Raw genomic sequence first — 19,343 nt, forward strand, 5'->3', positions numbered from 1 at the left:
TTAGAAATTTATTCAATAAGCATATTTTTAAAGTTGGAAATAGATCTGGGGAACACATAGTTGATGTTTTTAAGTCGCTGCTAAAAAAGTTAAGAACATCTGATTTAAATTAGACTTCAACACATTAGAAAAAAACTTTGAAAGGGATTTAGGGTTGTGGAAAAAACTTCCATTATCTGAATGTCTGAAGGTTAACAATGATACTGTTTAAAAAGAAGCACCCTATTCACTAGATCCAGCCAACCCTGCATTCATAGCAGGTGTTCAGTGGACAATGTGCTGTATTTTTTCATGATAAGATCACAAAAGATGTCCAAGGTCAAGTGATGTTCAAAATACCAAGTAAAAGGGATGTTTCATGTTATAAGATTATCACCGATTTCATTTAAAATGAAAAACCATTAAATATCATGAATAATATTCAACTAAAAAAACGTATTGCTATTCACACTTTTAATTTTATTGGTCATAACATGACACACAACGGAATGTTTGACACGGGTAAGAATATGTGTATTTAGAGTTTTAAAAATTTGAAAAAAAAATTATGCTTCAATTTATTTGTTATTTTTTGTATTGTTATTATGTTCGACAACATTAAACTGAAATGATTTTTTGAGGATATGAATACAACCGAGAGAAATTTATCAAGAATTTCTTAAAAATATCTGAAATAAAGTCCTACAAAATAACACCATAATTTCAAAAAAAGTGCAGTGAAACCTTGATATAACGATACTCAGCGGATCAAGAAAAAAATATTGTTGTAGAGGAATTATCGTTATATCGGGAGGCAGCAGTTTAACATTAGAATATAGACATTTCCAAAAATTTTTTGAAGATATATCGTTGTAGGAGGATTTATCGTTATATCGAGAATCGTTGTAGGAGGATTTATCGTTACATCGAGAATCGTTGTAGGAGGATTTATCATTATATCGAGAATCGTTGTAGGAGGATTCATCGTTATATCGAGAATCGTTGTAGGAGGATTTATCGTTATATCGAGAATCGTTGTAGCTGTAATAATTTTGTAATGCTTTTTATCTATTTTTCTGGCTGGTAGTATTAAAAAAAACATCGGCTGCACACCGAGTCAATAATTGTGTGTGTGAGATGGAAGAAAAAAAGCTGATTTTTTTCTCTTATTTCGGTAAAATTATAATATTAAGTATATAAACAATTAAATTCAGAAAATGTAGTTAAGAGCTAATTACAGCAATTAAAGTCAAATGACAAATGAAAGTCGAATCGAATAAAAATTCGAAATTAACGATCACAGAAATTTTATTTCTGAATTTCTTATCAATTGCATAAAAAATTACCATAAATTTGTAACAGTAAATGTTAAAATTAAGTTTTTTAAAAACGAATAATCCACGTAGTAATATATAATAAGCTTTTGAAATCTATATTTTTTCCGCGCAAACGTCAGCCGATTTTGATCTGCCAACAGGGAAAAAACTTTGGTCAGGAACGTGGAGTTTTGTGCTTCCCCGAAAGTCCACACGCCACGCAAAAGCGTGTGAATTTCGCCACACGCTTCCCTTTACACACACAATTCTGAACGGGGCCTTCTTTCGTGCAGGAGAGAGAGCGCACAAGAATATGTCTCTTTTTAACAACGTACTCTTGAACGGCGCGTTCCTAACCGCCCTCCAATCCTTCGCGCAAGAACGTCCCGCTCCGGGCGTGCGGGGAAGATTGTATGTGTAAAGGGGCCTTTAGCTTTTTGCATTCCACATGCACCCTGTGCAAATAAAGTGAGGTCCTTTACAAAATAATATTCAGTTGGTTTATAAAGCAATATGAAAATGAGTATATTTTTTCTCACCAAAACTCATAGACCCCCCCACCCTAAAAAAAACTCCAGAGACCCTCCAAGTGGCCCTATTGACCCTAGTTTAAAGGAAGATGATATAGAGACGAATAAAATATATTTGCTTTTAACTAAGTACAATTATTTTATATTTACCTTGTAATTAAACTTTGTGAAAAATGTCATTTGTTTAGTTCGTTATTGCAAATAAATGTAAAATTTTCAATTTGGAAATAATTTTTTGTGAAATTTTGATTTTTTTTTTATTTGCAAAATTTACATATCTCTAATTGTCAGGGTTAAGTAACCATAATTTTTACCAACTTGGCATTACAACAAAAATGAGTTTATGCTTGCTTTTGTGAGAAATATTTGTGCTTGGTTCAGGTTTAGGAATAATATGTAAGTTCCAAATAATCTTGTTGCTTGATTTCAGTAAAAACAAAAAATTTAAGCTTTTTTTGAAAATTTTAGAAAAGACAACACATTTTTTACAAAAGAGATGTGACAGCCAAAATTACTGGAATGTCCTAAAAATACTAGTCATATAGTCACCCTGTAAGTATGCAAATTTTTTAGTATGCAAGCAGTTGCAATAGCATGTACCTGGTTCATGGACTGAAATTATGCATCCCTGTTATATAACAATATTTTTTTTAAAAGACTTTGAAACCAGTACAACAATATTTTTTTAAAACATTGCTCAAAATTGCCTTCAATGTAGTTTTTTAACTCTTCGCTATTTTTTGGTGTTTTTTTAAGGGCATCCAGCAATATTGGTACAGTGATACCTCGTTTTTCGTCAACAATTGGCAAAATCTGATGCAGACAAAAATGAGACATTTATTTTTATATGAATCAATGTAAATCCAATTAATTCATTCTAGACACTCCAATAAACGCCAAAAAGCCTATAGAGAATAAATATATTGTTTAACACTAAAAACAGTAAGAAATTATAATATAATAAACATAAAAGACTTATGTATAGAATAAATGAACATTTAACATGGCGTTTATATTTTTATACCTTTCTGAAGACTCTTCTGGGTATATGGAAGACGACAAAAATGGGGAGGGGGTGCAGATGTTATTGTTTGGAAGGGGGAAAATCCTCCTCCATAAGGACTTTCGGTATCAAGGCACTATCTGGGGTCACTTCCCTTCTTGGTCTTTTGGCACTAGGACCAGCTTCAGAGTCAGTGGAACTATGAAGCACAAGAAAGCTGTCCAAAGAGGTCTGTCTTCCGCCTCTTTAAGACTTGCCTAAAATAGAGCAAGATATTATCATTAAACAAGTTGTGGACATGGCCTGCAACAGCTTTGTTTAGGTGAATTTTCTCCACACACCCATGTACCTTACTCCTAGTAACGTCAGAGCCGGGTTGCTCATCACAGCACCCTAGCAACTGATGAAAGACGAGGTAATATGCAATGGATCCAAGGCAACTGACAAAAACCGAGGTAATACTGTATTTCTCACTACCTGACACTCAAAAGTGTAAATAAAATTGTGACTGTTATGCAGGGTTTGTAAAAAAAAAATTTTTTTTTTTTAAAATAAAAAACCGGGTGAAGGATTAACGATTTTAATTAAATAATTTTTAATTAAGCATTTTTAACTAGACAATTTAATTAGCAATTATATAAAATATACAGGGTGATTATAACTAAAATTCCAATTTCAAAACATTGTAAAATAAAAACCATTAGTCAGAATGACTTGAAAATTTGCATTAATATTCCTAAATCAATGGAACGAAGTATGACGAAGGGGAGAAAATTACTTAAAATGTAAAATTGATGATGCTGTACTCATGTCCAGCACATGGAAAATTTGCTTGCAGAATAGAAACCATAGCCAATCAAGGCAAAATAATAATGCAGTTAGCATAGCACGATTTCACAATTCATAGAAAAATCACAAAAATGAAGTTATTTAAACAAATAACTACAACTTACACGAGAAATGTTAAATATTTATTTAACATCCAATTAATTTATATTTTTAGTTGCAGCATGTAAAACTGCTTTTAAATTGCACTCTGTTGCCATGAATTTTTATTTTAATTTGAATAATTTTGATTTTTTTAGTTTACTATTCTGTTTTCCATACTGAGTTTTACTAGCATTTACCAGAATGGGTCATTTTATTATTGACTCCTTGGTAAATTTTTCTCTTTTTTTTTGTACTGTTATATGGTACCAATAAATTTGATTTGAAAAATAAAAAATAAATGTGGTTCATCGTTTCTGGCTGTGAGGTGGCAGCGCAAAAATGTTTGTTCAACAACACATCAGAGTATGTCATGGTAATGATGTGGATGTCCTTTTAATTCACCAAAGTTTGCAATTCGATCACTGCACATAACATTTTGGGGTATTCTCAAGTTGTAAGGGTTATTGTAGCATTCACTTGTCAAGTGAACATGTTGGCCAGGTGTTGTGCCATCTTGTTATTGTCGAAATGGTTCTCCAGCAACTGCTTTGTTGGTCTTGCAATGTGCAACTTGATAAAAGATGTACTCACCACCGATTTGGATAAATTGAAAAAAAAATTAGGTGCCAGCCAAATTTATTAGGAGAGAAACATCTTTTTTCTCAAGAAAAACAGTGCTAAATAATGTTTTTTTCTAGTTTTTCTAGGACTTTGACCCATTCCCATGTTAAGAGACACATTATTACAAAAGCAAAAAAATTGTGTCACATTTACACTTCATTTTAGCAATAATGCATATAAAATTTTAGGTGCAAAAACCAATTTTCTAGTCGCCATGGCGAACTGGCACCTGAGATTTGTTCAGCTCTACTATCCACACACTGATGCTTTTGAAGTGCCGAATTGACGTAGTTGCAAAAGATAGATTATACCGCTGGCCAAGTACAGCATCATCTACTTGTACATTTTAAAGTTTTTTTTTTCCTTTCACCAAGGAAAATTCCATTGCTTCAGGAGTATCCATGCAAATTTTCAAGACATTCTGACCAGTGGTTCTTATTGCATAGTGTTTCTGAGTCAGAACTTAATTATAATCATCCTGTGTAAATAACTGATTATTTTTCCATAAATCCCTTACTACTGTACAGTAGAACCTTGATTAACTGGTAGTAAGGCTGAAAATATTTAAAAAAAATCTATATTAAGCCTGGTAGCTTACAGTATAATTTTTTCTTCTTATGGAAAGAATATATGAAAATGTCTGTGAGGTATTGTAACTACTAGTACACTGGTCTTTGTCCTTTAGGGGCAGCTGGTGTCTTTTTGGATTATAAGACCACCTGCCCTAGCATGATGGTGAAGTTACTACTGTTTCTGCTTCTTTGTGAAGGGGGGAAAACGTGTGAGATAATACACTACCATCACATATGTGTGATGCATTCATGAATTTTCTCAAGATAGGCATCGGAATGTAGCTCTAAGTTAGAAAATTTGGTAAGAATGAGAAATTTTGGTACTGTACACATAAGTTTAAGCAACTAAGATACTTAATATGGAAAAAAATTGATATTCAGACCACTTTTATGAGATTTTTTTTAGAAAAACCACTTATATCATCTTACACCATTTAAAGATATGCCATCTGTATACAAATGACGAATGCAGCGATATATACGGCGAACGCAAGGTTGCAAATTAATAATAAAACGTTTATTTGGACATGAACAAAGGCATGACTGACTCAAGCCGATACAAACAAACATCTACCTCAAACCTCAAAAGGCAGGAAAAATAACATAGATAATAATTGTGTAAGCATGATGCCATCTAGTGGCGATACATAGAAAAATAATATAATATTAAATACTACAACTGCATACACAAACATACTCCCACCCTATCAAGAATATATGCATGGCATTGGCGTACACAAGGAAGGGGGGGGGGGTTTGAGGTTCTAACCCCCCCCCCCAGCCAAGATTATAGTGTTATTTTACAGGAAAAAACGTAACCCCTCCCCTCAGAAGGGAAAAAAAATCTGAAACCCCCCCCCCCCCCCCCCCCGAGAAAATTCTGCATATGCCTATGATGCATGATGTCATGTTATTCTTGATACATGGGTAGAACACATATCGTAGCAATTGATTAACAAATTAAGAATTTCTTTTGAAAAACCCCATTGAAAATGTCCCTAACAGTTTGAATGGGGACTACTCAAACATAACATGTCTACTTAGATGAATTTTATGGCATTATCAATATAAATATGCTTAGTAGCACCCGCACATGAACGAAGTCGTTGAAAGGCTGCATTAAATGCACTGGCTTTCAGGCAAAACATGCAAAAACAGCTATATATACCTTTGTCGGAAGAGATCTGCAACCTCTGTGTTGTTTTATGTTAACAGGCCCTGCAAAGTCAATTCCACAAGCTGAAAGAACGATTGGAAGAGAACAAGGAATGTTGCAAACTTCATTCCACCCGAAAGATACCATCACCACTACTTTCAACGTTTGCATTTTCAGAAGAGACATCCCAAGAAATATGTTCAATTGGTTCCAATGAATTAGAACGCCACTTTCTCAAATGAAAGCCATGCTCTTTGAAAACACTGATAAGCTGCAGCTGCGAACAAATGTTTATAGTGCTTGTCAAATCATCGCAACCAGATAATATATCGTCAACATACATGTCGTTCTTAAATGACGTTCGCAACAGTTGATAAGCTTTCCTCACAGTTCAGGGCCATCTGATCTAGTAGCGAGGAAGGGGCCGATGATGTCCCGTAAATTACCGTGCACAGTTGATATTTCCTTGTCTCTGCACTCTTATAACCTCTCCAAACTATTCGTTGATACCTTTGGTCAGCAGGATCACAACTAAGATTTCACAATACATTTTTTCGATGTTCGATGTGTAAGCAAATTTGTGAATAGGGAAGCGCTGAAGCATCTTTCCCCAGCTCAACCAGCATACTTATGTATAATAAATAACGTCACATGCTCAGCTTCCAAATCCTCTAAGAATTTTTGAAACTGCCTATGATTAAGTCCTTTGGATCAAATGAAGTTAACCACTTCCACTACAACAGACATTTCTGTTCCTAGTTGGAGAAAAACTTTTTTTGCACAAGTTTTCCTGGTGTATGATGCAGTGGAAAGCCATCACCTTCGTATTTCCACATTTTTTGGCATTTGACTTTATCAATGTGATTACCTCTGTCTTCTGACTGGTCATAGAGGAAGCACCATCTGTAGTTGTGGCAGATAGGTTGCCCAAGTCCAACTCACATGTGGCCAATGTTTCTGCCAAATTTGAAAATATAAGTCAAAACTTCGTGTGGTATGCTTAAGTGCAATGACACTAGGTAACTCCTCAATAGTTTTGAAGTTTTTGTCAATACCATGAATGAAATGACTGCTTGTGCTGTTGCATCCGTCGATTCATCCATAGCTACTGAGTAAAACAAAAATTCCTCACATTTGGATTTGAAGGTTTTGAATATATTTGCTAACAGATCTTCCATGCGTCTTGCTACTGCCATACCAGGTAAACTAATGTCCGAAACAGCTTGAGCCTGTGATGGGCAAAGCACATCAACTGCAGACTGAAGGCATTCTTTAACGAATTCTCCATCAACGAAGGGCTTCCCACGTTTTTTTGAAATTTTTTCTGCTATTATATAACTGACATGAACACAAACTGTTCATTTCTCCTGGAGAATAATGACTGTTGACAGTTCAACTTCAAGTTCAGTTCATTGACTTTTTCCCTTTTGAAAATGTCACTCCAAATCTAGAATACTTCGCACTATGCTTAGTATTGTAATGTCTCTTGATATTGTATTCTTTCATCATGGCTACGCTCTCATTGCGAATGAGACAAACTGCTTTAGCTTTGTGTTTGATGAAAAAATAAAGGAATGATCACTTTTTTGAAAAAAAATCTTTTTCTTCAACTTTTTTTTTTTTTGCTATCGTGGTTAGCTATCATGCACACATTTAAAGACTAAAAGATTTCTGGTCAAAGGCTTCAAAGACCAAAAACACAAGTAAACTAACTGTACCAATATTGTACAAATTCTTCTTCCAACCAATCAAGATGCATACATTTACCTGCTCCTTTCCCAACCATGCACCTGAAAAATACGATACCATGGAAATTCCGTTCATTTCTGCTTTCTCTCACTCAAGGAGGATGGGATGTACTTGAAGTTGTTTATGGCGGGGTTTCTTTTGCATTAAAGGCCTTATCAAGAAGCTAAATACCGTACATTGATCAGCCTGTCCTTGTTATAAGTCTATATGAAGCTAGGTGACTTTTTTTTTGTCAATCTTCATTTTACCATATTTTTGAATATTGTGTCAACCAATCGAAATGTTTTGGCAGGCCACCAAAATATTGGCAGTGGGCCACCAATGGCCCGCAGGTCAGACCCCTAGTTTAGACCAAACAACCCTGCTGTTACATTCTGTGCAAGACATTGAAGTATAGTGTGGTAAACTCCTCTGCAATACAAACACGAAGTCAAAGGAAAAAAAAATGCAGTAAAAAAATTACCAATAAAAATACAAATTTTAAAAAAAACGATTTTGAAGGAGAAAAATTTTATAGAAACCAAAACCACAGAGAAAACTAAGAATAAAATCAAGATACACTACCCGTAAAAACATGGTTTTTATTGAATGAGAATAGACAGCTTCTCGATTGATTCCTAAATGAACAATTCTCCCAAAGTCTACAGACTTGCTGGAATAACTAATTCTCTACTTTACTTTTCGTAAGTTTATTTAAGCAGTTATCAAATTTGTAATTCACTTGATTCTCCCCCCTGTCCTTTCCTACACTTGCTGTAAGCTTTCTGTGTTACTGCTTATGTAGTGCGACATTGCTTTGTGAATCATGTTCAAGTGATAAACTCTGCTCAGTTCTATGATGCTTATGATGTAAGAAATCATATCGTCATTTCAAAATAAATTTGCATTTATTTCTCCATGAGAATATATGTGTTATTTCTTAACTTCAATATTTTTTCTTTTTTTATGGGAAGGAAAATTGAATTTTATCAAAAGAATCGTAGAATACCAATGCTATTTCATCTGATTGCATGCTGTTTTATTTTTTTTAGGTTGCACTATTCTTGGAACTAGTATATATGGTGGTGCCATAATTTCTGTATGTGCTGACTACTTTATCGAAAAATTCATAATGGTCAATTGGGTGTGGGATAAAATCAAACTTTCACAGTCGAGTCCTGCTGTATGTTGGTTTTCATGGCTGGTGCTTGGCATTTGGCCATTTATGATCTTGGTTGGTTCGGCCACTCAGTGGCGCATAACTGGACAAGGAATTCATCATCAACAGAGTATGAATATTTTATTTCTTAATTTTTCCAAAAAAGTTGTACATCGTAGCATCCTCTTTTTCCATGGTATAGATTTCATATGTCACACATTTTTTATAATCAGAACTACTTGTGATGTTCTCATATCAATTGATGGAGTGCATGCTTGAATTAAAATTATGGAAGCAATAATGCAATTTCAAATTCATGTCAGAGACATCACTTGCCCCATGAAATCCATGATCCAAGCTAAAGATTGTAATATACTGCAATATATTCTCACTCTATTCAGCTCATGTTTTCCTATACTAGCGAAGCACATGCATACTTAACTTTATATTTGAAAAATTCTATCTATTTGTACCTGCAATGTTAAGATTGAAGGATTTTAGGGCTGCATACATATTTATGCATCAATTTCCCATGAATTAAGCAGAAAATGAAAAGATTATAATAAAAAAAAATTAATTGCAACTAAACGCAAAAACATCGGATGCAAATCATTGGTATTTTCTATTGACCATACAAATACAGTGAGCAGTTCAAAAATAAAAGCCATGTACAGAAAGAAAAACTCAGAATGTAATGTATTCAGTGCTGGTAGTTCTCTTTGTATAACTTCATAATCTTTATACATTTCCATAAATACCTTTTCGGATTTATTTGATTTTCTGTTCATGTGTGATGACAAAGCCTAATGCTATATGGTTGCTGCTACCTTTATAAGACAGTTTAAAAATTTGGTGACAGGGTAAGCAAATACCTATGATCTAATAACCTAATGATCTTTACTGAAGTTTTGGCTTTGCAGTTACTTTCTTCACTTTTTAACACGCAAAGATTTAGTAGAACAATAGTGAAGGAGTAAAAGAAATGGGAAGAAAGAACATTATAGTACTTGGTATAATGAAAGAACAGGTCCTGGATAATGCAGATTAAGGAATTGATCAGATCTAGTATTTCAAGTTCTGCATAAAATACAGTGAAACCTTGACATACACAATGATACTGGACTAAGAAAAAATATCGTTGTAGAGGGATTATTGTTATATCGAGAGGCAACATTATCATCATGTGTCATCAAATTTATGCTGCTGTTGGCAACTTCTCTAAATCGACGTTCATAGTATCACCAAAAAATCTGCTTTTGAGTATTTATTCACTGAAATTTTTTTTAATTAATTAGCTGATAAAAGAAATTCAGTTAGATAAATTGCCTCTGTAAAAGGGTTTATCGCAATACACTTTGGTATATTGCACAAAAAGTAGCGATACAGAACATTTTCTGTGATTAGGTGATGTCCAATACCAATATTATTAGACATCAGAAGAACTGAAACACGTGATATGAGTTAAAAAGTATACTTAAGGATATTTCAAGTGAAAAGTAAATAAAATAAATAAACGTTTTATATATATATATATATATATATATATGAGTGGTTTTAAAATCCTCCTAAAAATTATCACCATAGAGGGGTTTATCATAGTAAAGGATTTTGTTGCATCGAGAGAAAGTTAACACTTACGCCATTGAAACCTGGTTATTTTGACGTGTTCCCTGAAATGTGTGTTTTTCTTGTCATACAACCTCTATTCGGTGGTCACATCCGCAGACAGACACTTTTTTGTGGAATGCCAGGTAGCCGTCTTAGAGGAGTTTCACTGTATTTAGTGTTATTTTTTAAACCATTCTACCCTTACTTTAAACCCCTGTCGTAGAAGGCATAAGGTGGTTGACGACAAACAATTCTTTCTACGATTCAAAGCTTTAATTAAACATTTATGAAACAATTAAACACAAATAAACAGAACCTACAAGAACGAGTGTACCGCGTGACTGTCTCGTTTGAGCGGCAAAAACCAAGTCAAGTTCCACCATCGCGCAGGCGCGCTCTTTTCCCTATTAAGCGGACAGCGCCATCCAGTGGTGGACGCTGTCGCCACAGTACCCCTCCTTTAAGTGACGGAGTCACATCATTGAGTAATTTAGTCTATCTGGAGCTCGGACTATTCTGCCAGACCGGGTATGTTGAGTTGGAGTAGTAGTGGGCGCAAATGACACGTGTCGGGGGATTGGAATAGTTGTCGTCATCTGCTGTTCTGGTGTTATGGAATTTCGATGTCTGGCCCATCCAGGTACTGGTCGTTGAGGAGATAGGCCGGTTTGATTCGGTCGATCGAGATGACGGATTCCCTGTTCTTGACACGTACACGGAAAAATGTTTCGGATCGCGACAGCACTTCGAAGGGACCTCCGTAGGTCGGTTGTACCATCTTTTCCCTATTAAGCGGACAGCGCCATCCAGTGGTGGACGCTGTCGCTACACCCCCCCCCCAATTAAACTTAAAAGGGAAAAAAAGCTATAAATACATATGTAAAATTGATTTTCTGTGTGTGTCTTCTATACAAATCTACAATTTTGAATTGATCTTCACCAAATTTTCCAAATAGACTAAACAGGGCTAGACTTGGGCAATAGGCTACTTAAAAGTTTGTCAGAGCAGGACAAAAAACTGTCAAAAAACAATGGTTTTTGGGCCTCAACAATAACTTCTGGAATATTTACTTTGGTTACCATGGTTCCCGAACAATACATTTCAGACATGCACATGCTTTTACAATGGTTTGCCACTTCTTTAATGCTGCCAGTATAGGCCTATGTATATAGTTTATTCCTTTGCAATGATTTGTCACTTTTTCAATCCTCCCAGTAATTGAAGAAAACCAGGGCAGCACTGGGTATTACAGCTAGTCCTAAATACAAGCAAAATAGTGGTGTTCTATGCTCTGAAAGCATTGTATTGCTGTTATTGTCATCACTTATTCAAATTTAAATGAATTACATAATTTGTGTATTTGATGTAAGTATAATGACACATAGTGTTTGTTCATGATAATCATGTCTGTTTCTTCCCACACTCAAATTTTTGAAGTGTTTTGTTAAATAATAATTTTATTATGAGTATTATTCTAAATATTTTGTTTAAATTTATAAGTGGCACCAAGAAAGAGGACAAGGCAGCTGAATCTACAGAGGATTAGACAAGAAGAATCCCGTGCTGAGCAGAGGCAAAAGAAATACAGATATTTATATCAAGTTCGAACTGCTCATGGGGATGTAATATCGCAAGTAAGTGAGGTTAGTCGAAATTTCAATCCTATTTTTTAAATTATGCTTAAACACAGTACTTTGAAGATATTTTGTTGTGAAATGTATGTGGGTGTAATAAACTGATTAAAAAAAAAATCAAAACCTTGTGAAAGGTGAAAGAGAGCTCAAGAGAAAATTGAACAAAACAATGAACCTCTCTGCTAATTATACAAAGTACAGATGACTGAATACCAAGCAAAAATAATTGGAAAGAAAAGTCACATTCTTCTGTGGGGAATCAAAACATTAACCTCACACTTTCTGTGTGCAGGCTGTACTATTAAGCTACAGAGGATAGACATTTTCTTTCCTAAAAACACAGTGTTCCTTTGGGCTGAACGGGACTGCGCACTAGACAGCCTCCTAATTCAGCAACAGCTTGAGTAAAGAAAATTTCTCTCCTCTGTAGCTTAATGGTAGAGCACGCACACTGAAAGTGAGAGGTTGGTGGTTTGATTCCCCACAGAGTAATGTCTTTTCTTTCCAATTATCTTCGCTTAGTTTCCAGTCATCTGTACTTTGTGCCAAGAGGAAATTATTGTACAGCTAACACAAAGTTGAGTGAAGGATGGAGTATTATTTGGTAATTAGTAGAAGTATTGACCCACTGGAAGAACGTTCAGTCCCTTGGGAGTCACAGAGTGTCTGTGTCATCGTTATTTAAATCAATTTATGTGATCTGTTTTTCTTTTTTTCTGTCCATCTCACTTCTCAATGTATGTCTTATGTGTAGCATTGTCAAACAAAGAATTTATGTGAGAATCTTGCGCAATAGAAGTGAAATTTCTAGGTTGATGAATCTTACACATCTCAGGATACTATACCTTTTAAGAAATAGATCGGATAGGAAATGGGTTGTAGTGTTGATATATGTGAAATCATGTTTGAAGGCTAGAGAATGTAACGTGCAGAGAAGTGATATCGAAACTATATGGGTTGAGCTTGAAAACAAAAGACATCATAAACTTATTGTTGGGGTTTGTTACAATCCACTGAATAGGGATCCGAACTACATCGCCAGACTTCATGATTAAATTTCTTACATATGTAAATGTAAGAGGGTTGTAATACTAGAGGATTTCAATTACCCGCACATAGATTGGGAGAATCTTTCAGCTGGAAATCAATATGAAAGAGACTTTCTTAAGTTGGTGCTCGATAATTTTTGTATCAGCATGTATCAGAAGCCACTAGGGGTACTGCTATTTTGGATTTAGTTCTCACTAGTTCTGAGGATCTTGTTGAACATGTTTTGGTGGGGGACGAGTTTTCTTCCATGATCATAAGAGGAAATGTACTAAACTGGTTTAAAACATACTATTATGATAGACAACAAGCTGTTGTAATAAATGGTGAAATCAGCACATTCCAGATGGTAAATGAAAGGAGTCCTGCAAGGATCGGTCCTAGGGCCATCATTATTTCTTGTTTATATCAATGATTTATGTAAAATGAGTTTGAATGGTAAATTAATATCATTTGCAGATGACACTGTCCTTTATGTTGAAGAGGACCTATTTAAGATAAATATATGGCTAAATAAAAACAAATTAAAACTGAATACTCGAAAAACAAAATACATTTGCTTAAAAACTAAAACTATCAACCATGAAACTGATATACACATAAAGATACACAATCACTGCTTGTGTCAGTTGTGCTTGCAATGCAATTGTCATGAAATTGAAAAAATTTATGACTATAACTATTTAGGAATTATAATACAGGATGATTTTAAGTAGAATCAAATTAGATCTTTGCTGAACTTTACTTCAGCTACAGGTCTCTATTAAAGACTTCTTTTTTCTTCTTCTTTTGGGGATAGTACAATAGACCTCTGGTCGCAGTGCTAGGTTCTATGAAACCACCCACCCATAAGTCTTAAGTCTAAATGGAATCAACATCTAAACATAAGGCAAATATATATGTGTATATATATATAGAATTTTAAAATTCGTAACATTAAATTATATAAGGCTAACCATGAAAAGCAATAGAACATCTACTTGATATAGGAATATTTATCAAGTGCCAGGAGTCAATAAAACGTTATTTAAAAAGAGTTTCTGTTACATTGCCCCTAAAATACTAAATCTTTTTCATACAATGAACCATATGAATATAAGTTCGAATTTCAATATTTACTCATTTGCAAAAGATATAAATTATGAAGAAATCATGCAATAAATACAGATAATTGATAACATTAACAAAATGCTTAACAAATGATGGATAATGGTATGCAATACCAATTACACAAATCAGATGGAAAGTGGAGGTATACATAACTTGATATTAAATAATTCTTTGTGCTACTTTGCATTTAAATAGAAAAGGTAAAAGAATATTTAAAAAATAACACAAATTGGAAAATTAATGACTGTTGCCATATGCCAACAGACAATAGATTATTTTTGTAGACCTACTGGAAGGACACTTTAGTCCCTTGTGGTCACAGAGTGAATGTTCCTAATCTGTGTATTTATGTGTTTTTTGTTTCTTTTTCTTGTACCAGTATTTTCTGTTTTTGTATCAGATTGTATTTGTCATGTTATTGTCAAATAAATAAATAAAAAAAATAAGTTTTTGTTATCTATACAAATATATAGGCCACAACAGGGAAACTGCTGAACGAGGTGACTGAAAAAATAAAAAAAATGCTCATAAAAATATGGATGTGAAAAAAATTTCAGCAGCTTCCCCCCCCCCCCAAAAAAAAAATTTCATGAAATAACAGAAAACTATGTGAAAAATACAATACACTGCCCATATGAAATCATGGTTGCCTTCATCTTTACATCAATACCTTCTCAATTTATCCCAACAGGAATGTCATATATACAGTCGAATCCTGTTTTAACGAACTCCAAGAGACCGCTGAAATCTCTTCGTTGTAAAGCAGGGTTGGTAAAAAAACCAAAAAACCAGGGTTTTTTTGGTTTAAACCGGTTTTTTGTTTTAAATAGTATTAACATTAAAAACAATGAAATTTCTGAAAAATCATTCAAACTTCCAATAATTAACTAAAATAAAATGTTTATTAATGCAATTAACACTATTCCCATGCTAATTAATCAATAAATATTTATTACATTTTAACAAAAACCAACTTTTGCAATTTAATTATTTTTTGCTTAACTCAATGGATTACTGTGTGTTTGAAAATTCTTTTATGTTATTATTAATGTTATTATTAATCATATAATATATAAAGGTTTTTCTCCAGTTACTTTCAGTATACTTAATTATGAAGCTATTTTGCAAAAAGTAATAAAAATTAGGTGAATATAATGCATTTAATGAAGCATAAATAATGCAGATTAATTAGCAATGATTTACAATATACAGGGTGATAACTAAGGTTCTGATTTCAAAACACTGTAAAAAAAGAATGATTGTCAGAATGACTTGAAAATTGACATGAATATTCCTGAAAAAATTCAATTTTATTTGATAAAGGGGAAAAAATACTTAAAAATGTAAAATTAATGACATCATCCCCATCCTTGTGTGGAGAATAGATGAAAGGGCACCAATTTTTTCCCCAGCGAAAGAATTTTTAAAAAATTATCATCCATTTTTTAATCTATTTTGATCGTGTTTATCTTCACCGACTAGCTATAGCGAACGATGAAATCGTACAATATACCCATATTCACAGACAGAAATTATGCGACAGAACGAGAGAGTTCAAGAGAAGACCGACATCGAACTCTCGCCATTGACTGTGTTGCAGCATAACTTTTAGGTCGAATTTAAAGGAGTACCACAGTACTTTCAAAAGTGGCTCCTAGGAGAGTTAACTCAAGTTAAACTTTCTACGAGTTTAACCATGGTATAATATTCAAGTTTGGAAGTATAAATGAAAAAAAAAATTAGGACCTTATAAGACTGCTATTCAAATCTTATAGGATGCCGAAACACTGAATTTGAGTTTGCAGTGCTACGAAATGCATTCAGTTGTAATTGTGGTCATTGCTGTGAAACCATTGGCTAGCGGCAGGTAATTCTGAAAAGGCTTTGATGATGAGAGGCTTTCAAAAATGATCCATTTAAAATTCCACCATATAAAAAAAATAGAATCGGAAATTTTTTGTCTGATGCAGAGGGCTTCAACATTTTTGGGTGATGCTTAAACTCAGGCCAGCTTAATGTGAATTCTTGAGTGTGACTTGAATGGGATATTTCAAGTGAGATATTGATCAATATCTCCTGAGCATGAAATTGATAAAAAGATCTAGAACTTAAGCAGAAACAATATTTCTCGGAAACCCTTTGTTAAATCCAAACACAAAGATCATAACAGTAAAAATCACCTGAAAGGTAGCTAAAATACAGAGAAAAAAATCCAAAAAGTGTAGAAATGGCCATAGCAAACATGAATATAATTTGTACTACCTATGTACAATAAGTCCAAAATGAAAAAATATGGCATTCAAAACTGAAAAAACTGGTCAAAAAGATATCTAAGAATTGATAACTTTCCAATTTTTATAATGCTATGAATAAGTTAGTAAGATTAGTAAGATATGCTCTTTTAAATAATACAAATACAAAGGCCACAACAGGCAAAATGCCCAACTAGGTGGCTAAAAAAAGATGTCCATAAAAAATATGGATGTTAAATATATATATTTAAACCAAGTAGCTTCAACTCATTACTTGGAAGCACCCAAAGTGCTCGATGCTTAAGTTCAATTTCATGCCCGCAAGCACTTCATCATCTTAAGTAACCTTGTACAAATTGTATATTGAAGGATTGAAATCATCCTGATATCATGCATAAACTTGCTGTAAGGGTACTCTTCCTTTGATGATGGGTACAGATAGTGCTCGCAATTAGAAATTTGTTGAAGACCTCTAATCTAAACTATATAAAAAATACAGCAACCCAATAAGAAAAATAAAAACCAATAATTATGATAAAATATAAATATACTGCCTATAAAAAAAATTATGGTTTTGTGTGTGTCTCATCTAAGTATGGATAGCTTCTCGATTTATCCCAATATATTGTATTTTTTTTGAATGACTCCCTGGACTTAAGCTATTCCATTTATTGACAACCCTATTGGAGAAAAATCCCCTGTGGCACCATACAATCTGGAGTTGTCCCTTAACAATCTATGCTGATGTTCCCTTATCGCAGCAGTCAATTGATGGTATATTAATAATCCATGATGAATCCTATCCATCCCATTGAAAATTTTAAACACTTCAATCATGTCCCTCCAACACCTGTGTTCTTTCAATGTAAACATCTTCAAAAAATGTCTTCATAGTTCAAGCCTTGTTAACCAACCAGAGCACGCGTAGCTCTTCTCTGTATCCCCCTCCCCAACCAAGTCTATATCCCTCTGTAGGGAAGGTCTCCATGGCATATTCCAGTTCAGGACGAACTAATCACCAGGAACAATCACTTTTGGAGAATGTTAAGACACCATCTTAAGAATTAAACCGAGCATTTTTTAACCACTGCTGAACAGTGTTCAGAAAACCTAAGCTGCTCATCAATAAGAATACCTAGATCGGTGATCCTAGTTGCATCCAGAATGTGTTCATGACAGTATCAAATCTAAGCACAACATTCTAATAACGCAAGTTAGGGTTCGTTCAAGTATTACGTAAGCAAATTTTAAGCCATTTTTGACCCCCCCCCCCTTGTCAGCAAAATTTTGTCATCAGCTCTGCCCCTCTGAAACCTAACGCATATTGGTGGGATCAGAGACGTACACGGGGGGGGGGGGGGAAATAGGGGGGCTTGTTCCCTCCCCCTCCCACGATCAAAAATTTATTTTTTTAATGCAAAAAATAATAATTTTTTTAAATTGAAATTTCGGAAGAAAATACCTTTATATTTAGGTATGTTATTATAATCAATTTCTGTTAATTTCAATGTTATTTGAAGGCTATGAACTCAAAATTTATTTTTAATAAATTCATTGCGGCCCACCCCCTAAGCCATATAATGATAAATCACATAAAGTTCCTTGGTCCGCGGACCAAATATGGCCCTGGGGGTTACTTAATGCGGCCTGCTCTCTTCAAACCTAATTTGTAAAAATTAACTAAACGGCACATTTACAGATCGCTTAAGTGTCCCATGGAACATTTAAGCGGCCGTGGCATATTTTCAGATCACTTAAATGGCCCGAGACACAGTTCCAGAACACTTAAGCGATCCGTGACATATTTAGAGATACCTTGAATGACATGTGACATAGTTTTAGAGCACTTAAGTGGCCCCCAGTGCGGTTCTACATCACTCAAATTACCCGCGGCACATTCTCAGATTATTTAAGTGATGCGTGGCACAGTTCCAGAGCACTTTAGCGGCCCGAACACATTTCCAGAGCACTTAAGCGGCCCGGATACATTTCCAGATCACTTGGATCCGCGAAACATTTAGAGATGATTAAAGCGGCTCTGTAGGGCACTTATCAATAGTAGGGGGGAATGTTACTTCAATTGCCCACTGACTATTGAAAGGTTTTTCTCGTTTTTGGCGCACCGAGTAAGATGTCATTAAAAATATTTCATATTTTCATAAAAGGTGGTTGATGACGTAAGCATTATCCAACCCCCCCCCCCCCATCAAAAGTCAGCAAATCGGAAACCCCCCCCCCCCCCCATCGATGATGACTTGATACTTAAACGGCCCCTTACCAATGTAAACAAACTACAAAAAAAATACATAATATTATTTTTCAACTGCAATGGAAACCAGCTAATCGAAAAAGAAACTTTTACAATACAAAATTTTTTTTGACACATTTTTGTCAGGAGAAGATGAGGCTTCAAAATATCGGTGTGATTCATATTTTTCGGGAACTGAAAATTCAATTTTTATCATTTTAAATTTCCTGAATAATCAGTCAGCATGTTGTAATTTTTTTTTCCATTTCCACCCCCGGTTAGGGACCACTGGTCTAGAGCAACTCCCTGTCACTTTGATTCTTAACTATGCCCATTAGCTTCACTTCATCTGTAAATTTGCTAACAATGCCATCGATACCCTGATTGAGTTGATCGATAAAAACTTGATGGTCAGAATGAAGCTGATCAGCTGCATGTGATGCATCAGT

The 19,343-nt window shown here is 34.4% G+C and overlaps 1 protein-coding gene across 5 annotated transcripts in view; it reads left to right on the forward strand.

Moving 5' to 3' along the window:
• The window catches only part of LOC149087834 (transmembrane protein 198-like), a 75,780-nt gene that overhangs the window by 43,691 nt on the left and 12,746 nt on the right, over positions 1–19,343 (forward strand). For 4 of the 5 annotated variants that reach the window (XM_089231755.1, XM_089231757.1, XM_089231756.1 and 1 more), the window contains exons 4-5: positions 8,888–9,124; positions 12,104–12,246. In XM_089231755.1, the coding sequence (XP_089087881.1) occupies positions 8,888–9,124; positions 12,104–12,246 (380 nt within the window). The remainder of the gene's footprint in view (positions 1–8,887; positions 9,125–12,103; positions 12,247–19,343) is intronic. The other variant, XM_089231754.1, reaches the window with a different exon arrangement.

This window comes from Pholcus phalangioides, unplaced genomic scaffold (genome assembly GCF_987345545.1).
Source record: "Pholcus phalangioides strain wild (caught in Gottingen) unplaced genomic scaffold, Ppha-v1.0 ptg000004l_1, whole genome shotgun sequence".
In the NCBI taxonomy this organism is placed as follows: Eukaryota; Metazoa; Arthropoda; class Arachnida; order Araneae; family Pholcidae; genus Pholcus; species Pholcus phalangioides.